General features: G+C 29.2%; 1 protein-coding gene across 1 annotated transcript in view; it reads left to right on the plus strand.

Moving 5' to 3' along the window:
• Positions 1 to 27429, plus strand: part of LOC129962115 (tyrosine-protein kinase transmembrane receptor Ror2-like) — a 224446-nt gene that overhangs the window by 119115 nt on the left and 77902 nt on the right. Inside the window, exon 2 of the mRNA XM_056075848.1 lies at positions 8804 to 9079. Within this exon, the coding sequence (XP_055931823.1) occupies positions 8804 to 9079 (276 nt within the window). The remainder of the gene's footprint in view (positions 1 to 8803; positions 9080 to 27429) is intronic.

A 27429-nucleotide genomic window follows, 5' to 3' on the forward strand; every position in this document is an offset into this window, starting at 1 on the left:
GAAAGGATTTCCAAAAATATTTTTCGAGTTTTTCTGAGATCAAAAGAAACTCTAATTGTGTGCTTTTAAGGGCATTTTTTTTTTTGTACATGCAAGTCTGAATTGCAGAATATTTTATCAAATTATATATTTCAGGATTTTTATTACCCATATTTGATCGTTTTTCTTTCTTCTTAAATGATGAATTATGATAGTAAATGCTTCCCTTGTTTAAGATAAAAATAATCCTTCTTAACACATCAATCTTAAACTTTCTTGTTATAACCCAATATTTATTAACCCTTTCTAGAACCGTGGGAAGTATGCTTCCTACCAAATTTATCAATCTTTGTATGAAATTATGTAGGTTGGTATAAGTTCTGACAAATTTTTTTAGTAAGTCAGAAACTTAGATGCTTCAGTTCTTTATCTCAGAAAATAATGATGTGTCTTGATTTGTTACTTAATTATTAATTAACCAAATTAATTAATTAATCAAATTAAATTTATCTAATAAGCTAAACGAATCCCTTTTCTTATTCAAATTTCAAGCCTAAAAAACATAATATGACTAGAAAAATATGGCCCTTTAAAGGGTTAAATGAAATTTATTTAGATACAATATGATTTCAAATAATGATGTAAAAATAATAACGGCGAAAGATTTATTTTATTGAAGTCATAATTTATTAAGATGCATTGAATGGATGATAATTTGTGATTTAAAATCAAAAATTAAGTAATAACTAATTTTTCTAGTAATACATGAAGGAAATCTTTAAACCATGCATTGAAAAGAATTGATAGCCCATTACTTCGAATTGCAATCAGTATTTTGTTTAGGCATTATATATCTGAAGATTGCAAATTGCATCCCCAAAAAAGCTGTCGTGTAGTTTTAAAGAGTTTCAAATTTATAAACCAAAATCTAAATGGAAAGTAAAATTACAGCTTAAAGTACATTTTGTTTTTATATGCTTTGATACATTCTGCAAACTCAAAATGTATTAAGGAATTAAATGTATTAAAACAAAGCAAAACATTTTATATTCAAGGTTTATCAAAGTTAAATATAATTCACGTGTCATTGCAATCACTTATAGACATTGCCAATTGCAAATATATGTGCTAATTTTGCAATATGAAACCAGCAGTAGTTATCAACCCGAAACGTTCTCGCATATTCCTCAGACTGAATAAAATCTTTCACCTTGAGTAAGGCAGTGAATGCTTTGCATTGCATTGCGAACAATAGTTACGAAATATTGATATTTAGTGTGAACATAGCATTCTTATTCAATGAATCGTGTGATTCTTGGAAGTTTTTTTATTCAAAATTAAATTCTAGAATGTGGGTAAAAATACTCGATACATAGTTTCTCTAACTGACTAAAACCAAAATTAGACACAGAACCGCAGTTTTAGCCATAGAATCCCGTTCTAATTTTCACATATTCAGGCCACTGCGTTTTTGAATTATTTCTTTTGCATGCTTATGAATGTGCCGACCGATAGAAAGTCAACTCGTTGACGGATTTGGAAAATCCGAATTGAAAATTATCTGCCCTTCAGATTTAAATTAAATCCATTAATCAAATTTTATCCATTCATTTTTTCGTTTCGTATTTGTCATGTTAACTTATGTTCGAACAGCCGAAAAGACAAACTTCATCTGAATATATTCGCTCAAAATTTGATATAAATCTACAAATTTGGTATAAAGAATATAAACAAAATTTCATTCGCCTGTCTCAATTCGCCTTTTCGAATCATTTTTATCACAGACATACGGAAATAATGCACGGAATTTGTTTTCCTACCTCAAAGATTTATAAATGGGAGATTCGTCAAAGCCTCGAGTTGCAATTTTGTGAAAATGACAGTGCTTTTTTTTAACTTCGTATGAAAAATTAAAACTTGTGTCATATTCCGTTTAGAAAGATTCTATGCAACTGAGGTTATATGCAGGAATTCTTTTAATCGAAAACAAAACATATAAACAACTTCATTGGAAGATCTCTTCCATTAGTCTTTAATATTTAGGGAATTTTATTTTTAGAGAAAAAAAAGTTACGAATATTAGCTAACTGCGAAACGCAATTATTTTTGTAATTGTCAAAGGAGAAATGGCTAAGCATTTAATGTGTGATAGCAACGAGAATGTTTACAGATTTTCCAAATGTCATTCCTATCGTCAAAAAAATTAATACTCAGAAACCGGCAACTAAAAGTTTTCACAAAATAACCCGTTCACAAAACAATTGATAAAATAATCTTGCATTTCCTAAGGAACAACATTAAATGATTTGAAATGAACAATCCTTTGCAAAGCAATCAACCAGAAATAAAATATTCTTAATATATATATATATATATATATATATATATATATATATATATATATATATATATATATATATATATATATTGCTTTAAAAATTTACAATTCATAATTGTCCGCTGAATGAGACGAACTAAATAATTCACCCATTTATCAAATCCAGGAATATTTGAAAATATTTTTATATCATTTCTCAAAGAGCAAAATTGAAAATTCACAGCTATAGTATAAAGTAAAATGTTTACCCTAAAGGAGAACCTTATATATTGTTATTAGATATTACCTTATAAATGAGAACAGTTTCGTTTTCCTAGCTGATGCAGAATTGGTAATGTTAACATCGCTAATAGGGGTCATACCTCTATTTGAAGGATAATTATTCGCTTATACTACTTGAAAAAGAAGGCATTTCGGATCAGACTTGAAGCCAGAAATTACTATATGCAGTGACTGAGTCATTCACTTCTCCTTAAGTGCTTGAGTAGGACGGAAAATATTTTTTTGTGGCTACCAGTACTATAGTATCAGATGTATATAATCTATGACAAAGAATTCCGTTATTTACATAAATTTTATATGATATTTCTCTGAAAATAATATGTTAATTTAAATTTAATATTATTGAGTTATTGGAGCCTAATGGCTTTTGATCTTGTTAGGCAATATAAAGAGAACCAAAATTCAGGTAAATGGGTAGCTAAAATAGAATTATTTGAAAGTTCTGTACCATTAAGAGTTTTTTAAACAATGTGTTATGTTTTATTAAAATTATCAGATCGTTTCAGGTTTATCTTGGGAATCAACTTATTGATTTAACTAATAGAAAGGGTTAAAAACAACAGATACAAATGAATAAGAAAGAAATCTTCAAATGTTACTTTTGATTATAAATATTTTGCTTTTTATTTTTACTAAGGTGTATAGTTAAAAATAATCACAGTTGAAATTTTGTTCTTAAATGCAACAAACTAAATGCATTCATAATCCGTAAAAGTATGAAAATTGTTTGAGCGAAAGCAATTCTACTTTAATTCCTCTCATAATGTGCAACACTAAGTATAAGTCATGTTAACTGTAAAACAGAGAGGGATTATTTTATGTCTATTAATAGGAATCTTATCTATAAGCATAAGGTAATTTTAAATAAAATAATTAGATTCAAACATTATATGGAAAGAACGCGAGTATCAAAATATCATCTTATCTCATTGAATTAATCCAGGAACAAAAGGAAACACTCAATGCTAAAAAGATTTTAAAACTTGTTTTGAAAAAAAATACTTAAATAGCAATAGTAAATTATTCTTTTTTCAGTTATTTTTTATTAAATTAATAATATTCGTTATTCGTATTAGTAATGAAATTTAACAGGCAATAGGTGCTTGCAATATAGATATAAATAACAAAATATCTATAAAATTAACAGATAAAAAATAGGATTATGAACTCTAAAATAGAATTTGTTTGGTTAGACTAATGTCCAGTTTGAAAACAGCAATAGAAACCGACTCAAATCGGGGACGACATCCTCCCTTTTCAAACTGCCGTATCACGCTGGCAGAAAAGGGGGAGGAGAACACACAATATGATTTGGTGTGCATTGGGCTGATTTACGCTGAAACTCTTTAACAGAACAAAGTTTCGAAGCTGCAACCCTCCAATCTGAGCCCGGGTGGTTCTAGGCAATCAGGACAATAAATTTCCTAAAATAGAGAAACATTAGTGTTATCCATTTTTCTTTTACATTTTCTTTTTCATTACTTTAGGATATATAAAGCACGGAAAAGGAATTAGAAAAATTGTAATTATTGAAAAATTCGAAGGATTTTCAAGTATCTCCAAGTTCCACACTTCTCTCAATCCCAAAGTGACATCTTAGAAAATATATCTTCCCATCTGTCTGAGATTAGAAAAGCTCCAAAACAAAACTGGATGGACATTTGAACTTTCGCTGTCCACTCAAGTTGGTCAAAGGGCAATTGGTCATTACACCAATCTTGTAGATTTGTATCGAATTTTAGGCGAAATCTAACAAAAAAAGAAAATTTTTTTCTCAGTGCCTTCGTATATTATAACATGATAATCAGAAAATCGAATGAGCTGGGTGAATATAATTTGCACATTTTTATTAACATAATTGTAGATCTGTGAGGAAGAAAGATTGAAAATTCTTATTGGATTCTATCTATTATTCTACAAAACTAAATGCAAAAAAAAAAAAATCATACATATGAAGAAATCGACAATTCTATTTTTAGCATATAAGCTAGTTTATTTCTAAGTAGTTGAGAAGTTGATTTTTTAGTTGATTTCTGCCAGTTTTTGTTCTAAATCAAAAGGTTACATTCTGAACGTCATTAATTTACAATTCCATAATATTTCTGATGAGCCATACTTTAATTCTAAGCATTCTTTCAATATTCTTAAGTAAAACCTATCTACTAAATATGGTTGACCGAGCAATCTATCCATTTAGCAGTATTCAAATATGTAAATGCTTCCTTAGGATAAGAAACACGGAATAATATCATATGCACGACCCCTAGCAATTTATAAGGCGAGTACAAAATATTCGACATTCGTCTGAAAATTAAATGGTCGTGACGTGTGCTCCTGTAATTCAGTCATCCCTGTCAGTTTCCCTCACCTTCCGGTCGCCTTTTATCAAGGTTGGAGAAGCCAAGGACAGTTCACCGGACATGACAGGTACGGCATTCCTTCAGACTCCTCTCTCCCCTTCCTTTCTTGGTCACGTGCATCATTCATGAGATCAAGGATCCGAAGGCATGTTTGGTCATGTTTCTCTTTCAATTCGAAGGCAGCCGCTATGCATCTGTTCGAAGATTGGGATGGGGAGGTTCCTTTGTGCTCGGACATGGGCAGAGGGTTGTTGAAAGACCGATGAATGAATGGTGATAGGTTCTGTACGTGTCAAAGTTTTGTTATGATTATTTGATTGTTATGATAATTGACGTTGCCCAGTCAATTTTGATGAGTTTCAGTTTTAAAGTTTTATTAAAATTCGTCTCCTGTCTTTACACAATTATTATGATAATGAGAAACCTTTAGCAGTTCATAATATTAATGAATTCTTCGCCATTTTATTGTGAATTTGATATTTTCTTTTTTTGTACGAGATTACGAGACAAAAAAAGTTCAAAAATACATATGGTAGAATAATTGCAACAAAATGTATATTTCCAAAAATATCAATGTATCAACAACATCGCCTATACTTCTAGTAAACATGACTAATTGCTAATTTGCATGTATTATTATTCTGTAAATCATGGCTTTTATTTGTGCATTAGAGAAATCACTCAATTTGAAATATAATTCGTGGTAGAGGTATATCGATTTAAAGGTTTGTCTTCTTAATAAAAAATGTTATGTCAGATTATTCACAAATTAGATTCAATTAACAAATTACCGAATTGGTATACGTTTATATTAGCTTCTTCCAAATCATGAATGGCTGATAATCATTTTCGAAAATTTACATATTTAGTAAAGAAAAGAAATAAAAAGTGAAAATGATTTAGTAATAACATCAGTGCAAAAAGCGTTTTAAAATTAGTGAAATATAACATCATACTCCAGTTTGCAAATATCATCTCGAAGAAAGAGAAGGAAAATAGTTCTTTAGTTATTTAGATTTAATTGCATTTATTTCTTAAAAATTAGCTATAAGAATTATTGATACAGATAATCAAGTAAACAAACTATATTTAACAAAATACATTTAAATCTGTTAGTGATATCACAAACGTATTGTCTCAGAAACGAAGTCAGGAGTAAAAGGAGTGCTTTTCCAGAGCTGTTTGCTGAACATGTTTATCTTCTATGCATTTTTTTTTCAGTTTTATTTCGAATTGTACAATTTTATGGTTAAAAAGTAACTTGTATAATTTTCTTATATTGCTTATAACTCTGCCATCTTTCAGCTCACACTTATTTTGACAATATCAAAGCCAACAGACACATGCGCAAAAGCATGCGAGTTCCCATAGTTAAAAACAGACAATAGATAATTTGTATATTCTCTAAATTTAAGAATTCTATAAATCGATATTTTATTATTCAAATAAAACAGTAACCTTCGATATTGATTTAATAAATAAATTGAGTATCAATTTTTAAAAGTTAGTTAATTTTCCAAATATATATATATATATATATATATATATATATATATATATATATATATATATATATATATATATTAGAGCTAAATAATTTTTTAAAAAAACTCTACTATCATATTTAAGCAAATTCTCTAATACATCCTACAATACAAAAATCTATAATCAGCCTTCTAATACAGCATCAGACATTTGGTTATAGAAACTAATGCATTAAAATCCATATTTTCGAAGATAAAAAAACTAACAGAAATCTTATGTCTCTAGAATATTTTTAAAACTTTATTTGCATCAAATTTTTAATTCATAATTCCAGTTTTGCCATTTTTCTATGTCTCAGTTTTTCTATTTGTGTTTCTACAACGTACAGCAGGAACAAAGCCAACATATTCATGGCTGTTACCTTATAGCATATAACACCATTGACATTTTTTTTTTTGCAATTTTATATCCAATTCATTTTGTGAAAATTATATATCATTTCAGGATAAATGATTTCACAAAATGATGTGATATGAGCTCCAGTAGTCCATTATACATAAAGAATTGCTTTTCTGATAGAAAACACATACTTAATTCTTTATTCATTATTTTTCATTTCATTTACATCAAATATTCATTCCATCAAAGCAGTTTCCCATTACCGCTTTCTATATCTGAGCTTTTATCCTTGATACTGTTTGGCTCATATTCCACAACTGGAACATCACCAATACACTTAGTCTGTTTCCATATAACTCACTTCTCTGTTGACCGATCCCATTCACTTTGTTAGTCCAACTAGTTTCGTAGCTGGTCTTCGGACAACACATTAAATTTAGTCGGGGCTGCACGAAAAGCGTGAACCAGGGGCATCTGCTCCCCTACCTCATTGTTGCCGCAAGGATAATCCCTGCACCATAAATTGTAGCGTAAACACCGTTGATGACATCTTGCCGTTCCTCCAGAACCAAAGGTATTATGTACGAAAGACTGGCTTTGATGTCAAAGTAGAGGCACTCGGAGTGGAGTTTCGACTCCAGTAGGTAAAATGTTTAGCTGGGTGGATTCTGGGGCACGGAGAGTAATTTTCTGATTTGATTCGTGTAACATCGCCGAGGGAAGTTAAGCTATGTAAGCTCCTGGATCAAGGAGCAATTTAGATGGCCGAGTTTATATTTCCTTCGAAAGACTTAGAAAGTTCAGAATGAAGTATTTAACACGAATAGTAATGATGCATTTATTTATTATCAACAACAAAGGTGAAATGATTTATCTCAATCTATAAACTCAAAAAGGACGCAGTAGATCTGAACAGAATAAGACGTGGAAGGAAATTATAAGATTTCCACTCTTTTTAAAAGTTGCACTACAAATTTATTACTAGATTAATGTCCTTAAATGTATAAAATTCCTCGAAATGCATGCTCACTATTTGGCATGCCAATTTTTATCAAAGACAATACTTCAGGCACAAAAACAATTTCTGACAATTCACTGCAAAATCTTATGCATTAAACTGCAGTGATTATATATGAAGAATGTTGATTGTTTTACACAAATCAATTAACATACAAAGCAGATCTATGTACCTGCAGTGTAATCCGATGGCATGATATCAAAATAAAGATTCTAAACATTATTTCTATCTTTGAACTTTCGACTTTTAACAATTTTCAGTATTATCAGCAGAAAAAAAAGCTATTTAATGATTAATACCTTGATTGTACATTTTCTCTTGGAGAGCGACTCCCATGTCGATGATGGGTTTCCTGATAAACCTATGCTTTAACTATTTGTACTGATATCTCTTCTATACTGAATAGACCTCACTATCAATTTTATTATCAGGTTTTATGTGCTTAGTGACTGGTTTGGAGCTAGACGTATGATATGCTGCATGTAGGAATGATTCAAAAAAATATTATACTAGAAGCAAATATCTTCAAAAATTCTTTAAGAATACACAATAATTAAATCAAAGAAAGAATGCGAACGGAAAGGGGAGTCAGCACGAAATTTCATGGAAGAGAATCAGGAGGTGTATTTTTTTCAATAGGAATTTGTGTTTATACTGGAGATTCTAAATAATGCTTTTATCAATTCTAAAAAATTCTTTAAAAAGATATAATAAGTAGGTATCAACTATAACGGTGAATTGCTTACTTTGAATCATTACTGAACAGTTTATATTTATTAGTACTTATGTACAAATGTTTTTGATTTAATCTAACATTTCTTAAAGAAAGAAATATTTTGAGTCTTAAAAATATTATTATGTTAAAAGTTGGAGTAATTGTATAATTAGCTTTAAAATTATATCAAGAATGATTATTAATCATTAATAATTTTTCTTCCATAGAACCCGTCATAGTGATGGGCCCCAGCAATACTACTGCAATGATGGGGGACATCGTAGTGTTCACTTGCGACACAATCGGAGATCCTCCGCCTCAGATCACGTGGCAAAGAAATGGTCGCAACATTTACATAAATGGACATTCCAGTTACAAGATATTGGATAGTGGTTCACTCCAACTGGACAATGTTGGTCCAGCCGACTATGGCATGTACCACTGCTCAGCGAAGAACGACAAAGGAGTTGCCAGTTCGGAAACAGCGCATTTACAAGTGGAAGGTAAGAAACATTTTAATAATTAAATATTAATATCAATTGAGTGGCGAATGCGCGCATCATTTCATATCAAAATCAGGCTCATAGATTCTACCAGAAAGAACGGTGACGTCTTTCTGGTGCAGTTGCTGAATAAGGAGAACGAGTTAATAAGCCTGTATCTATGCTCTTATACTGTAATTTTCATTATGGCATATTGATATCCCAAATGTTTCCCCCTTTTAAATTTTCCGTTTCATTGTTACGTGACCGTCTAATATTTATGCAATAAATTTAATTAGAAGACCTAGTTGGAGTCATAATTGTTATTTTCATTTTATATGCCAATCTGATTTCTCTTTTTTTTATTATAAAGTGTTTTTAATAAATATATAGCCCATATTGTCTCTTAAATGAAAATAAAATAAAAATATTTGGTAATTTTATTATTTGAAAGTCAATATCCTTCAAAACAAACAACATGACCCTTTTGTGCCAATCAAAGAATAAAATGAGATAGCAAAATTGTAAAAATTTATTTTTGTTACCTCAATAAGCATCGTAGAATATAAGTTATATTATGTTTCTTGAAATTACATCACACGGCCGTCCTTAAATACATAATACCTGGAAGGCCGAACTTCGGTCAGCATTTTTTTTTTTTTTGTAAAGTTGAAAACAAGCTCCAATCATATGTCTCGTTTAAAGTTATCATCAAAATCTAATTAAAATGCAAAAGTGGGATCGAACATTGGTCCGTCATTGCATTGCAGTCTGTACCTTAACCAACACTCCATGTTTGACGCATTTGTGCCCGTTATGTACAACTATTTGTCATTATTTAGTTATAAAAAACGGTTTTTTTTGTATGTGTGTGCAAAATCATGTTTTTTACAGGAGAGATATCTGTAAAGATAAACTTAAAAAGCAAAACTTTATCTAAATATAAAATTTGATCCAAATCTTTAGAGTCGTTTGCGAGATACACGAAATAAATTTATATTTATATACAATAATCACTCGTTTAAAATTATAAGATATGCAACAACCAAGATATTTTGTTAATAATTAAATACATCTAAAATTATCAGAATTTTAATGAGAAAATCAATTATAATGAGGACTTTGGTTACTCAGTATATATATGTAAGGTGTTATTAAACTGGTTACATGAGCGAGGTTTTGTCAAAATATCGACATTCTTCACTTTCTGTCTAACGTTACTGCATCACTCACAGTATGCACCATGAAACAGCAGCGAACTACCATTCTTTTCCTCACTTTAGGAGAGCAGAGAAATTTTCCACAGAGTGTGTTTACAAATCTCTACTACATATTCATTTCCTGTCAAGATTTATTGACTTTTATCATTATGGACCCATTAACTTTATTTGTTGCTCAAAAATAAAAAGCTGATAGTTGTTTCTTCTCGCTTTCAGCATTAATAAAAATAATGAAAAGTAAAATTTAAAAGCAGAAAAGTCTGCGTTATATTTTTACGCATTTTTTTTTTTTTTTTTGCGTATTTTGTATAGAAAAGGTAATTAAAGATTCTACAAAGGTCTATAATTATAGTAAAATTCTGTCAAATGTACTGTAAAAGTAAAAGAAGAGATTTATTTCATGTAACTTTATAATCATTTGATAACTAATACAAGACATATCCTCTTATAGAAAATAACAGATTATTGTATCCTTTTGTGTAACATGTTCAGTTTCCTCCTACCAATACATAAAGAAAAAAATATTAAATTTACATTGGACATCTGCATTTAATTATGTTAGCGTAAATCGAATTTATTTTGTGTAGGATACATTTGATTAATGTACTAAAAACAATTTTTTTAAATAAATAAAATCTGATCGAGAAAATAGAAATCAATAGTGCGCATTAATTATCAAGCGTAGTGCAATGAATTGAAATTTCAATAAATTTACATACATTTAAAAAGTTTTAATAAAAATTTACAATTTTTTATGTAGCTTGAAAACTGCTTTGATAAAAACTTATGACTCTTCGTTATTTTGTTTTCAGAGCTTCATTTTTTTTATTCCCTGTAGCGTCTTTGTTTAAAAATTAGTTTAAATATGGTAGTAAAAAGGCCTTTTATTTATTTTATTGTAATATTTAATTGTTTTTTTTATTTTAAACATTTCATAATTCATTAATATCTATATTAAAAAATTTCAAGATAAATTTTTAAGGAATCATCACTGAATATTATTATTAAGAAATCCTGTAAAATATTTTTCATAATTTGCTTTCAAGTGGCGCTTTATATTGATATTTTTTTTAATTTAATCAGATATCGGAAATTTTAGTGAATTAAAATACTATACATATTAAGGTAGCATTATTATGGAAAATTTTTAAACTTTAGAATATTAGGATGTGAACAAAAAATCGATTAAAAATGCCACTTTTTCAATTCTGAAAGAATGCAAATTAAATAAAAGCGTGCTAAGAGAATCAGGTTCCACTTGAAATATTTTATTTAAATAGCTTTTCATTTTCATGTCGCATTTCTTTTTCAATTTTTTTAATAAAATATATCAAATCTAAGCACCATAAATTGTGTTAGAAATATTTCCAACTACACGTAAGAAAAATCAAAGAAAATTGTGAATTCTGCTAAAAGCGCAGGGTAAAAGTGATGAAATAGTGCTTCTGTAAAACACGATTGCGTGCCATTTGAAACATTCTGAAAACTCTCAGTAAAATTGCAGCGAACGAAAATCAATCTCACATAAAGCATACGCAGGAAAAACCGTTGAATAATGCAGCGGACGCCGCTGAATCGCAAAATAAAGTTGAGATACCTCAAGAGAAAGTTTCCTTAAATTTAAATAATTTCATTCAGATTACGGAAGCTTTGTGTATAATCTTATCACTAACTCCAATCGAATAGCTACTCTAGGCGAAAGAAGTCAAGAACTTGTGGCTCATAGAAAATTCATGCTCTTCCATATATAACAAAGTAATCGCATAGCTAAAAGAGAAAGAAAAGGCTACTGCCTCATCTGAATCTTGCCAAGTTCGGAGAAAAAAAAAACGAATCTTAAAAGAATCCTACTCACATTCCGGATATAAAATAACTTTCAGCAACGAATTTAAACGACATTCACCAATGTATATTTTATATACTATTATCAGATTCTTAATGAAATCAGATCACGAATCAAAACAGTCATATGATAAACGTAATAATGCTTATGATCAAACTTCCGCATTGTTTGATACTAAGCTGCGATTTCAACTTGTTTTATTTCTTACAATGTAACATGTTTTGAGTTATTAAATAAAACTGCCTTAATTTGTATCACATAATCAAAAATGAACTCTATTTTTATACATCCACCAAATCCCTTCCAGGGGTCACCTCAAAATGGGAAGAGAAGCTTCTTGCATGAAGGTTGATTCTAGCCGCCTTGGTGAGTAGATAAATAGTGTGGGTTTGTCTACTCTCTACCGATGCACCGTGGTTAGTGATGGCTCTCAGGTGTCAACCATAATTTCTGCTCGTGCTGTCAGGGCATTCTAGTCATTCAGATTATTCCATGTGCTCAGGGAGGGTGGGAATGTGACTGTGATTACTTACATCACTATATATAGAAGATGATATAGGTTTTGTCCTAAATCTTTTATTACATTTCAAGTACTCAGGAAACACAAATAATTTCATAGTTATACGAGGACAATATATTTTTCCTAATTCAAAGTAAGCAGCCGACAAGAAACATAAATGATCATGGTGCAATCAGCAATCGACATATGGGCATGATACAGATCTCTCTCCTTTTATATGCATGCATACATACATATATACACACAAGCACATACATACACACATACATACATGTGCTGTAGTGCAGAACATTAAAAGAATTTGAAATCGTTTACATACGACCATTCATTTATTGGTAACTTGAAGGATTAAAGAGTATGAAGTAAAAAAGAGGGCGAAAAAGCAAATTCGCAATGCTTTAACTGGTAGTTTTCATAAGTTACGCTGGAATCATAAGTAATAAGGTAACGCTGGAATTTAATTTGAAGAATTGTCTGGAAGGAGCTTAAGACAGTAAGAGAGTAAGTGGGAAACCATTGCAGTTAAGATGATAAAGTGTTATTTTAAAGTTTGATTTAAAGCAGACCGAAATTATTTTAGTGGGATCAAAATGAATGAAATAGGTATGCATTAATAAAATTATTTTCTATACACTTACGTATGAAATTCGAATTTCTTATCTTAAACATTGCAGCATGATCCTTGTTTTTACTTTTTTTATTTCAGTAATTGGTGTATCTTTTTATTATTTCTTAAAAATCTATTCGCAATTGTAATAATGATAACATGTGCACAAAAAATGTATTTATTGAAAAAAATGTATTTCAAAAATAAACCTTCAAAACACGCATATTTATAAACGCAGTTATTAGTAAAATATTGCAATAAAATGTGCTTCAACACATTTTTTTTCTAAAAATGTTATTTAAAATGAAAGAAAAAAAAGTCAGCAAAAATAGTATTGATACCATTATTGTTTAAAATGTCTGAAAAATTCTTCTTATACTATTACTTGCTCGAAATACATCGAGAAAGTAATTAAAAATATAAATTAAGTTTTTAATTAAAAATCCTTTTTCAATGAGAATGTACCATCAAAGAATGAAGTTTCTAGAATTATCGCTCTAACTCCAATAATATGTTCTATTGAATTTTTAGTACTATTTTTAATCATAAATACCGCATTAACACATTTTTTTAAAATTTTTAATATGTTAGACCATAAGTATTATCGTATTAAACAGAACTCATATAATTCGAAGCGCATATATTGCAAAATATTTCACAATATTGTGCAATATTATATTATGCTATTTAATGCATAGCAATATTATACAATATTATATCATATATATACGTGTGTCGATGGGTATATGAAATAAATAGTAGATATTTCTTAAAGTATGGTGTAAGCTATGTTTATGTTTAGGATTCAGAAGGTTTTGATTCCAGTGAATGTGTTTCTCTAAAGTTGAAGAATGAATTTTTCAAATCTCGTGTATTAAAATATGATGATTCGAATCAGTTAAAGATCTCATTTTATCATGAAACTGAGATCATTCGATATACATCACGGGGAACTGGACAGTTAAAAAAACAGAAAATTCTTTTAATCTACTCTGATAAGCCAATCATATTTATTTTGAGCACCACAAACTCCATGTATTTTCCTGTGGCTACTAATAGCTTTCTCCTTTTGTGAAAATAACAAGCAAAATATCATGAAAATCATATTTTTCTGGCTCCATTTTAAAATTAAAATCATACAAACAGCCTAAATTAAAATTATATACAATTTGAATTAAAATCAGGCAAACAACCTTAATTAAAATAATGTACAATTTGAATTTAAAATCATTCAAACAGCCTTAATGAAAATTATAATATAATTTGAATTTAAATCGTGGATGGAACATTAGAAATATTATTTCAAATGAAATAAATCGTGTAATTAGTAGAAATTATTAAAAAAAGAAAAGTAATTATCTATTTATACAAACTCCAAGTATTTTTGCATCAAACCTAATTCATTTTTTTTTCGAATACAATTTTTTTCTGCGTATAAAACGTTGCTCCACATAAACTTTAAGAATTATAAACGTTTGTAATAATGATTTTTTTCAAAGCTAACGGGATTTCTTATTCCGAGTAATGCAGTTCCGCAATTCACAATAAATCCATTCGTTTTCATTAACTTAATGCAGGAAGAACGAGCTCTGCATCTTAAATTTCGACATTCTTTTCACTTTCTAATTGAATTTTATTTATCATTTATTTAAATATCTTTTTCGATTGAAGATCTAATGAAAATTGATTTCTCTCAGAGGCTGATTATTTAAAATGTAGAATGCCAAGTCTTCCTACGGATAAAGATAATAAAATTGGTATCATTGAAATATTTGTTACTGGTTGATATACTCGGAGTTGCTGGAATTAAAATTCTTTCATGCATAATATTTTTAACTTAACAACTACATTTATGTAAAATATTATAATATACAAAATTTATATTCTACCTTTTTAATTAAATGTAGAATAACAAATGAAATAGACGAATTTTAAACAACCCATAATTAATTTTTTCCTTAAATTAATATTATTTTTGTTACTAGTGAAAACTTTGTTCACAGATGGCTGAAGAATATTCTGCTTGTTTGATTTTCAGCGACTGACATAAGAGTGGTCTTTAACATAGTTTAATCATTACTTTAACATCAATAAAAACAAGTTAAATGATGTATAAAGATACTGGAAAAATTTAATAAAGTATGATAGAGTTGTTCGAAGTGTAACAAAGATAAAATTTTGTTTATTTCTAATTAATTGACTATTCAGTTAATTTTTAACTTATATAAATGTAAATTAAAAATTAACTAAATAGTCAATTAATAGAAATCATATGCATTATTTGTTCTCATGTCTTTTATTGCAAGTGTTCAAGAATTTGATTGTATTCGACCCAGTTGTTTGGGAAGAGATGTGATACGTGCATACGTATACACATATGTACAGATCCACAATGACTTTTTATGTATTCAGACTATAATCAGCTAAATAAATATTATTATAAATGCCTTACAGTGCAGAAAATTTGTGTTAGTCATGATTTTAAAACACACATGGACTTTTACTAAGCAACTTGAAACATTTTTCATGAAGTCATTTGACATGAAGAAATATAAAAAAACAATTTTTACACATTATATGATAGTAATAATAGAGAATAAAATTTTATTTTAATTATAATAAAGAATAAGAGGAAAAATGAACCACTCTATTGCGTGATTAAGTGGCAGGCGAACTAGTTATCTTTATATTGACCTTCTTTTTACTTGTTAATTCTATTAGAATTACACTAGTGAAACAAAATTTTCGCAGAATTACTGCATTAATTTTGTGCGCGGGATAAATATCAGTAAAAGTGTTTGGAAACCTTATAGATGACTCCAAACTTGAAATTCTTTCGAAAAGTATGCTTGATTAGTGATAGATATATGTTTAGATACAAATAAATTAAGTAATTTTTGCAAATAACTAACATAAACGGCAGTGATCTACGAAATCTTAGCCATATTGCATCTAACATGAAACTAAATTTCGCGACCACCACCTAGCTGTAGAAGGTTTCGGGAACCAAAAGATAGCTTCCCTTCTCATTGAAATGAATCATATCCATTTCTTTAGAGTAATCATTCCCAATCATTCCAACATATTACATTTTTAGGTTTGAAATTTATAAGAATTTCTGGTTATTTTTTTTTCTAATTCTCTAGGTGAATATTTTCCAAAGGAATAGTTGAAATCTTACTCCCTGCACGCACCTTAAACCTCTTGTACCCATTTGTATTAGCTAAGTGTCCATTCTAAATGCCCAAATAAATATTAGGATTTTGTCCATACCAAGCCATCCAATTCTGAAGGTATTTTCCACTTTCCACCGAGTTTGAGGTGCCACCATATCATAGGTGCATTGTAAATTGATTGCGAATTCTGCTTTTAAGGTAGAAGATTTTTCCGGTACTAAAATCATGTTGGTTTTGTCTGCGAAAAAGAAACTCAAAAGCATTTTTTACGTCATTGCGTGTCTGCTTTCTCTTAAGATTTTTTTTTTTGGTCCAACGTTTTATTTAAATTGTGATTTAATTATTTATCCGTTATCAACACTACATGTTTCCTTATTGTTTCATTATGGTTTCGAAATAAAGAGAAGGTTATAATTATTATAATATCAGTTATGGAATAGATAACAAACAAATAGATAAGGCCAGTACAATCGCCTTATTTTTTGAAGAACACTAGCAGCTGGAAATAACTTCTTTCATTCATAACTCTAACAATCGGCTCTATCACAAAATTCAGCTCCAACATGTAGAATCCATTAACAATATTCAATCGACAGAAATTATAGTTATGCAGTGAAAGAAGCAGCAGATATTTTCAAATCTCAATTGTTTATTTTCGAAGCAGTTAAGGTATTCAAGAGAATATTACCGTCATTCTTGACTTTCAAAGTCTGGATTATTAAAATATAACTTTGATGTAAATTATTAACAAAGGAAATTGACTTTTTCAAATGGATATCTCATAATCAAATCACATATTAGAATCTTAGAATTCAGTTATTCTAAGGCACCACCATCCAGGTATCAAGCTAAATATAAATCTTGAGGATTAAAAATATTTTATTACACAAAATAAAAATAAATAAATCTTTTTTGCCGTTACTTATAGAAATAAATATTATGAAATAAAATAAATCAATAGATAAATCATGAAAACTTTTTGAGCTAAATCTGGTAATTTAAAAATAAAGATTTATTAGCTTTTTAATTGTAAATAATAATAAAAAATAAATTATAATTCCTTTAAAACAGAGAAAAGTTAATTAAAATTTAGATAATTTCCACTATTATCAAATATATAAATACTAAAAAAGAAGTAAAATAAAATATTTTTTTAATATATTGATTGGTAGATGTTAATGTTCATATTATGTTTGTACAAGATACATTAGTTATATTTAAGATTCAAAGAACCAATCTGCTATACAAATATGGAAGATGGAAGAAATATGGAAGCACAACACTAAGCTATCAAGTCCTGAAAACTACAATAAGGAACCAAGCAAAAAAAAAAAAAAAAAAAAAAAATCTGCAATCCATTCAATATGAAAGAATCCTTTCACTCTTCCAGTTAATAGCAACATATTTTACCCAGTCTTTTCATACAGATGAAGCCTTAAAGTGTGAAAGGACCATACATGGGACAAACAACATTGCTACTAAGTAATCAATCAGTGAGTGATTGTCAACAAGTAGTATGAATGGCAAGCTCTGATTCACTACTTAATGCTATAATCTATATACTTATAATAAAGCTCAATGTGTGTGTGTGTGTGTGTGTGTGTGTGTGTGTTGGCGCTCTACAGGCTAGGTCATTTGACATACAGCTACCAAATTTGGTACATGTATACCTTAGAGGTCGGGAATGTGCACCTGGGGTCCCTTTTTTTGAAATTTTAATTATTAATTAAAAACTAACTTTCCCGCCAAAAAAATCTTCCATTTTCCCCACCGCCAAATGAGTAAGGCTTCAGTTTTTTTTTCTCCCAACAGTAATGAGGCTAGGATTAACGTTTTTCGGCGGATTATTTCAAACGATTCTGTTTATTTTCTTAATGTTTTATGCATTTAAAATTAAACATTGTTAATTAATCCATGTTTCAGATTCATTCTGAAATACTTTTGAATTAAAATAACACAGAATAAAGGAAATTAAAAATGTATAATCTTCATAGCGTTACCCCAACTGGAGTAGAAAAATTCACGCATTTGCGTTAGCGTAACTGGCGAAGAAAATTCACCCATGCGCATTATGTTCTGATTGTTGTCATGACAACCATTATCAACGGATGATTTAAATTATTTTTAGGTTAGTTGCATGCTTTTGTAATTAAATTGTATTTATGTTAGTTATATATTTATTTGTATACGCTTATAGTTTTAAGTACATCGTTTTTTTTAAACCTGTTTTAGACCGATTATTTCAAACGATTCTGTTTATTTTCTTAATGTTTTATGCATTTAAAATTAAACATTCTTAATGAATCGATCTGTTCATGATGAATCTGAGAAAATTTTGTTTACCAATTCTTGAGATATTACATAAATTAAGAAAGATATTCTTTAGTGCCCATAAAGTTTAAACGCTCAGTGACTCTATTATCAGTAATCATATTATTAAAAAAATGCTTGGTTTCAGTAAAAAATATTATTATATTAATTGCAGATTAATCATTTACACTTTAATTTAAAGTATAAATTATACGAGGGGTAACAGAAAATTAGAGAGATACATATAACGTTATGACTGAAGTCCTTTATAATATTATGAGTGAATTATATGACTATCAAAATTTGAAGTTTTAAAATATTTTGCTGAAGAATCTATTAAAGTTGGAATTGCATAAAATATTTAATTATTGAAATTTCAACGAAAATTAAGATTGGCGAACCGGCTGGTCGCCAAAGGCGGCTAGTAAATAAATAAAGTAACATAGAGAGATCAATTTCGGAGATCTAGTGACGCCATCATGGATCTCTTATGACAATGCTCAGTTTACGCCAATCTGTAACGTTCTTTCTTAGCAAAATCTGAGATCAACGACAATTGCACCAAACTCTTTCCCAGCATCTAAGTTCATGGATTTCCTAGGCGATCTCTTATCTCTGTTATCTGGATGAGAAATGAATGCACTGGCTAAGTAATATAAGGGTCATCTGTTCCTGTCTCAGATAAGTGTCGACCATACTCTGTCATCCATAAAAAAACTGAGTGCATCATTTCAACATTGTTCCTGTCTTAGGTATTAACCTAAGTGTACTATTAAATTCCCTCTGATAGAAGATCCAAAAACAAATCTAGATTTAAATAGCTGAAAATTTTTGAAATATTCTCTAAAAATATCAACTTTAAGCCGACAAAAAACTCTAAGTATCATTTGATAAACTATATCATACATTCACACGTTATACTTTTGTAGATCTGTTGAAACCATGTTTCACGATATTGGGAGCATCGTCTCGTCTATAGGATAAAAACTTTTTTACTAATCAAGCATTGAGTAGTGCTTCAATGGATGTATTATTATTGAAGTTACATGATTACAAAACTTTGTTAATTTATTTTTATTTATTATTAATTATGATACATTTCCCTATTGATTGAGAAAAAGTACAAATGTATGCTTGAGATAAAATTAGAAGACAAATTGCAGTTAAAACAAGTAATATTCTGAGGATAAGCTACTTTACGTTTGAATTAATCAGTATTTATTTTATGTTGTAATGGATTTTCTGTTGAATAAAAATGCACGAAATAAAAAGGGCAATGTTTCATTTATAAGTGTTTCATTAGGTAAAAAAAATAAAACTAGAGAAAACAAAACTGAAAGAAATGTATTCTAATATAGTACCAGAGACACACATTTATTCATAGCAGTTGGGAGCAAATGCAAAATAAAGACACACTATTTATAATTTGTGACTAGAATTGGAATGACCTTTAATATACATTTCTTGAAATGACAAAATTGTTCAGAAGAAAGGTAGAATAAATACAAAATAAAAACACCTTATTCACAATTTGTGGAAACATAGAAACATCTTGTACATATGCATAACGCTTTTGATGACTCAAAATGTCCAATTACTTTAAAATAATATACTTCTGAAAAATACATGTAATATTCTCTGGCGTCAGAAAATTGTTTTTCATGTCTCATTTTTTTTTCCTCTCAGCATTAACATTTTCTGTTATCCATTCAACGTTTTATTTTTTTAACATGTTAGAAAATGCAAGTCATTACATGCAGTCTCTTTCAATCACGTGCACTCTGTTTAAATGTTCATATGCAACATTTAACTGTCACTATTTTAGTAAAAATCCAATTTGTGTCTTACTCCAGTCTACGGTCCCAACATTACTCTGAAAGGAAACGCAGTTACAGTGAATGCGGCCAAATTTTACGCTTTCCAAAAATTTAACTTTCTCTCCCCCCCCCCCGCCCCCCCTTCTCCATATAACGTTGATTTGACTTCTACATTTCATAAATAGAATCGAAGGAAACAAATAAGAAAATTCAACTATTATAATTATTTGTTTAACTGATGCAGCAGAAAACGATAGACTTTGATTTTTATCAAGTATTTTGTCTGTCAGAATTGAATAATTTCTCTCTTTTTTTCTTTTTTTTATATCCAACTGCTTGTATGCTCGCGATTCTTAAAGTAGACTTAGGTATCATAAAAACAATCTTTGTGATTATGGAGATTTTTAAATACAGTATACTCAATACCATATAAGACTGATATTGCGATAAATGTCTTCTTTTCTGATGAATTTATGAATTGTTTAAAATTCTAATACATGATATACACATGTCTTTAGTTGGTACATTACATTCTTGAATATTGAAAAACATTTTAAATACAAGAGAATAAATATTCTTTTGGAAAATCCTCATTTGTTCTAAATATTTTTTCTTCCGAGATTTTTTTAGATTATATTGAATTAAGTTTTTTTTTTTTATTAAATGTTAAAGTATTAGAATAAAATAGCGTATTGAAGGATAAACATCATTTAATACAAAAAATCACTTTCACTTTCACTTTCTTTTCAAAAAAATCACTTTCAAATTTCACTTGGTAATGTGGAGAGAAAATATTTACTTCCTTACACCTATAAAGTTATCTAACCAATAGTCAAAAAAATTTGTAAACAATAGATTGAAGGTTCTTTTTTTTTCTAAATATTTATCATAAATGTTTTATATGCCTCGAACGGATAAAGGACACTAGCAGATTTTATCCAAAGCTGACCATAAAGGAATTAAAACTTTTTGTGCACGAAATTTACACATTTTTCATCCACCACGCACTTCACTGAGCAATTAATTTTACTTTAAAGTTTCCTCCGCTATTTCCCACAACAACGGAAGCTGGTCTTTTAATAACGACAAAACTACATTGTCGCTGTGCTGCCATCTATAGAAGCCCCATAAGAGACAGCCGGCTTTATCTGACTCCATTGTTTTATTACTTCACAATACGGCACTCATTTTTATACCGTTAAGCCGATGTAAGAAGAACAAGAAGAGGAAGAAAAAGAAGAAAAAAATCACCTTCCTAACTAAAGAACTTTCAAGCATAGCAGTAAAGGATAAAAAAAAAGAAAGAAAGAATGTTTTCCCCTTTCTTTCATGGACCATTTTTTCATCCATTGTCTCTGCCTACGTCGATGGAAAAAAGCGAAACAGTTAACTCTTGTATATGAGTGTCAAAACGAAAGCGAAGAAAGAAAAGATTTATATTGGAGAAAGGGAAAAAAAAGAAGCAAAAGAAGAGGAGGAGAGGGTGGAAAAAAAGAAGAGTGAAGAACAAAAAGACGCTACCGATCAATTCGTGCGACGAAGCGATTGGTGAACAAAGAAATTGGGGAGGGGATACAGGGGGTACAGTTCCCACGGGGACGTCGATATCCATACCGAAAGAACTTCATTGATCTATTCCTGTTCCAACCATTCATCGCTTCCTGAAGGGGTTAAATAATTATTAAACATGTACTCGGATTGGACATTTTTACTCGAGCGTGAGAATTTTTTTTAACCTTTTATACGTTTTTCTATAAAAAGGAAATCTATAAATTCCATTCATAAGAATAAGATGACATAAGTATTATTCATGTTATGAAAGAAGTAATAGTTAATAGTTTGCTTTTCGAGAAATAATTTTTCGAAGTGATGGAATATTCTTACATTTGTTTTAAAAGATATTTCGAAATTTTCTCTTGATTTCGATGATGTTGTTAAACTATTTGACTAGAATGGAATCAAATTAAAGCCTTAATAAAATAATTAGAAATATTTCTTAGAGAAATATCAGAAATTAACTTTTTTTGATAAAAATTTTGCATATAACCATATGTAATAAATTTCTCCTCAATAAAATACTTACGTTTTATATCCTCAAAGACTTAAGATTTTTCGCATTCTGAATGAGGGCAACAGTCAATTAAAATAACTTTTCTTATATCTTATATTACATATTTTCAGATTCCAAATTTTACAAAATATATTTCGATTCATGTGCAATTGATTCTTTCAGTCAGAAGAAACAATCAGAGATGCCTCTTGTTCAAATTCCAAATGTACTTCATAATACTAATAGATAATTTTAAACACAACGAAAACGAAAACGATGATGTTACTGCATCCAAAAAGAAGGCCTGATCTTCAAAAATGAATCATCAATAATAAGATATGCAGAACGTCTGAGTCATGACTGAAGTAACTTGTTTTTCTTCAATGTAGTCAAAGAATAATTTTGAGGAAATTCTTGTATATATCTGTGAACTTAAAGAGTTTGCTTTCTTTCTCATCTATGAGGGAAATAACCACGACTGTTAACTTGACAACATTAATTCCCACAAATAGGATGCAATAGGACACGGAGGAGACTATTCGCTTCATTTCAAAATATTTCATAAAGGAAGCCTTATTTGCATCTCTTTATGATAGAATGAATAATTTTAAAATATACAATTATAATATATTGGAACTTTTGAATATTTCGGGACCATCCAATGACAGATCATAAAGCAGTTCGCACTCATTATAATCTGAAAGATCACCATATGGCTTAGAAATATGGTATCTTTTGTAAGATGTTCAATGTAGTGAAGCCAATTGTCTCTTTCTGATGCCATTACATTACTTGAAGTATTGTCATTTTAAAGCAAATGGCTGATACCAAACTGAGGTTTGTTTCAGATCTCAAACCTTTTAATTATTGATGAATATTTAAGTTGAAAGTTCGTAGAAAATTTACAAAACCTTAAATCAGTGCTGAATGACTGAGGATTTTAAAGTTTTTTAGGGCTTATTCAAGAATAAAGGCACTTTTCTCCTTTTAACTTTTGCAATTTTTTTAACAGTCAGCAAAATGGTTCAAAACTAAATTCCTATTAACATTTCTACACATAAGACAATCTTTAATAATAATTAATGATTATGAGAATTATAGAAAACATCAAAGTTTCACTCTATTTTTATTCAGAACTTTTTCAAATGCCTTGTTAATCATTTTTTTAAAAATTTCGTTAAAAGATTATCACCTTGTAATCGTGTCAGAAATGACAGAGAAAAGGAATTTGAAATATGTATATTCATCTACACTTCCGGTCTGATCATTTTTAGTGACCAGTTTGTAACTATTCATTAAAGAAAATCATATCAATAAAATAAAAAAAACTAGTCTGAGTGGTTTTCCAAAAACTTTCTCGCATACTCTCTAATAAAGGTGTCATCCAATAGAACGCATTGCATAACATTAGCGTGCAAAAGTTACGAAATATGAACCTTTGACGTGATTTTAGCATTTTTACTGAATCTATCATGCCATCCTGTACTTGTTATTTCGCGATCAATCCTTGTCATGCAGTTAACAGTGTCTGCAAATCGAATTGGAGTTTTAGACGTGTTTTTCCCAACCGATTAAAACAAAAATTGAACACAAAACTATATTTTTAGTTACAAAATCAAATAAGAAATGAGATATATTTAAGTCATGGCGCCTTTTGATTATCACTTGCGCATGTCTCTTGGATCCTTGTTGCCAATCCCTTGTTGGATTTGGCTCAAAAATTTTTAGGTGTCTAAACTATAGATATTAATTTTATGTATCGAATTCCATCCATATGGATGTCCTCTTCGTTTTGTAGTTATCGTACTAAATTATATTCGAAGAGCCGGACAGACGGACTTTTTCTGGCAGGTTTTATGAAATATTCGATGAAATTCTTCTAAATTGGTATAACGGATGCATACCAAATTTTATACGTCCAGATAAAAGCGTTTTTGAATTATATTTGTTGAAGACAGATGGACATTTTCCAAAAGTATGTTTTTCGAACTCAGGGAGTTCTAAAATGTCGAAATTGCTCAAAATCTCGATTTTAAATTTTTTGACGATTCCTATACTTTATCTGTACTATGTGTAGGAGGAAGTAATAACAATTCCTAGTTGAAAGTAAATGAGAAATCACGAGAAGATGCATTTTTGCTAATAGAAAATATATTTTTCTATACATCTAAGTTAACGAAAAAAAATTGCTTGAAATATCAAAATTTCGTTTAAGTGGAAATCACATAGTTACAATTTATACAATGTAAATATTTGGCTGGCATGTTTAAAGTTCTTGAATGTATATACACTTGTTGTCATAGTATACCTGACCCTACTTTTGCCACAGTGTACTAATCTGCATATATGTCTGCCATGAAATGCCAATCAAACCATTGAATTCCTAAACAGTATACTGATGATATGAATGGAGAATTCTATCGTTAAAGAATTCCTGTCAAAGACAGATATTGAGGACACTTAATGGTTTTTTCATCTTTGAAATCAAATTACTTTTTCAATATTGTTAAATAGAAAAGCATTCATCTTTATACAGTTTTGTACATGTATGATGTATTGTTACCGAACACTTTTAGATCATTGATTATAACACGGCATACTTCTAGTCATCATGGTAAGTATGCATTGAGAAGGATGAATGAGGAAATTCGTTTAAAAGTAAGATCAGATCAGAATGAAACAGAAAAATGAAAATGAATTACAATGAAATTGTCACGATAAAATTTGTGGCCTTTGCAACATAAAATTTTACACTCAAAGATATAAGACATAAATGTTTAAAATTCAATTATGTTCAAAAGTATATATTATTTATAAATATATTAGGATCTCATTTTAGAACTATTGAAAGGGAACGCCGCGTAACGTTTACTTACTGTCAACTTCACCTAATTGTAGCTGGGCATATGAACGTAAATTTATTTCATGGCATATCATTTAGATAACTTTGAACTTTCTACATGCCATAATTATAACATAAATTATATTTTATATAATAATGTAAATGATTGTTCAGAAAATAAACGCTTATTTTTTTATTTTATAGATTAAATTTCCTCCTCAGTTTTAAATAACATGTATGTATACTGTTTGAATTTTTTTATATTCTTTTATATTATGAGAATAATCTTGATGTCAAAGCTAGGACAACTATTATAGCTTTATCATAACATACACTGTCTGAAGATAATCCTCATTTAATATTCGAAAGCAGTGCTTTTAATTCGTGGTGTACAATTATTTTGCAATAATATTAATGCTCTAAAAACTAATACTACAACAGAAATATTATTCTTAGCAACAATGAAAAATGAAAACATGCTCACACATAAACAATTTCCGTAAAATTATATATCCTATATAAAAAAAATTAAAAATCGCAATCATTATAATTTCGAATTTGCTTTTTATAGAGATGATAAGTATCTCTAAAATGCAAGCACCCATGAATATGTGAACAGAAGGAAAAAGTCTATTCTCTGTCGAGGAATTTCTAAATTTTGAGAAAAATAAAAATAGTATGATTCTATTAAAAAAACTTAAAATTAAACTATTGACTGAACATGAAGATGGATTGACAAACATTGTGCATTTGCTATAAAGACTTTTTTTAATGCAAAATTAACTACTCAGTTATTCAGTATGCATTTCGAGATTTTTTATTATCAAATAATAGGACTCAGCTTTTTATACTCATTACACCAAGGTATGAATAAATAGTTCTGATAGAAAAAAATGATAAAGTAATGAGTTTAGGTGAGAATAAAAAAAGAGTTTGTTCTTCAAAGAAAAGCAAGACTTTGCATTATTTGCATTATTTTAGAGTAATGGCTCTTTTCTGTATCGTTGTGTAGATTAAACATATTCATTATTGTATAATCTACATGATATAGCTGTTGTATTCATTATTATTAAATAGAGAAATTTGTGTTATTATTTAATATTTTTCACATGAAGGTATTTTTCATAACTTCTGTAATAACGTGATGCAAAAGTCGTATCTACAAAATGCGATGTGATGAGTTATGCACAAAAGTGTAACACTCCATGAGTACCATATGAAAATGCTTACATACAAAGCAAAATTTAATCATTTATCTCTATCATTAGTTTTTTTTATTTTTATTATTATTATTATTTGCTAACAAATGTCCATTAGCCACAATAGGGATCACATTTAGGATACCAGTGCCGAAGAAAATATTTATAAATAACAGAGGTATCTAAATAAGAAGCTTGCCATTCTAACGGACGGTCCCTCTCACCAAATCTCAGAAAAAGAGAAACAAAGCTTTCAAGTCCGTCTGGAGGTGGGGTCTTCCCAAGGGCAATACACGGAAGGGACTGAAACAAGCACAACGGGAGCTAGTCATTACCTGCAACAGAAAAAAAAGAGGCTTCTCTGTTTTCAGAGATCCATTTCTATCGTAAAGGTTTCCTGTTTTGAAAGAAAATATTTTCACTTTGTAGCCACATACGTACATGTATCGTTCATGGTGGCCATTTCAATTGTTTTTCTTTTTGGAATCAAAATGAATACGGATCCTTTCTTTGTTTCAGTTGGATATTTCCTATCTAGAAATAAAAGACAATATGTATGCGGGTGCTGTACATGACACTGGACTTTAAGTTAGAAAGTTTTACAGAATTACATTTTGAAGAGTAAGCATGTTCGAGGCGAATCAATGCTTTTAATTTTAATTAATTAAAATTACAGAAAAATTTAGCATTTTGTTTGGTAAGTTTCCGGGAATTTTATAGCAAAATAATGATCTTAAAATATTTAGAAATTCAAGAAAATTATTTTTCCTCTGATATCAGTTTAGTT

The sequence above is a fragment of the Argiope bruennichi genome, chromosome 2 (assembly GCF_947563725.1).
Source record: "Argiope bruennichi chromosome 2, qqArgBrue1.1, whole genome shotgun sequence".
Lineage (NCBI taxonomy): Eukaryota > Metazoa > Arthropoda > Arachnida > Araneae > Araneidae > Argiope > Argiope bruennichi.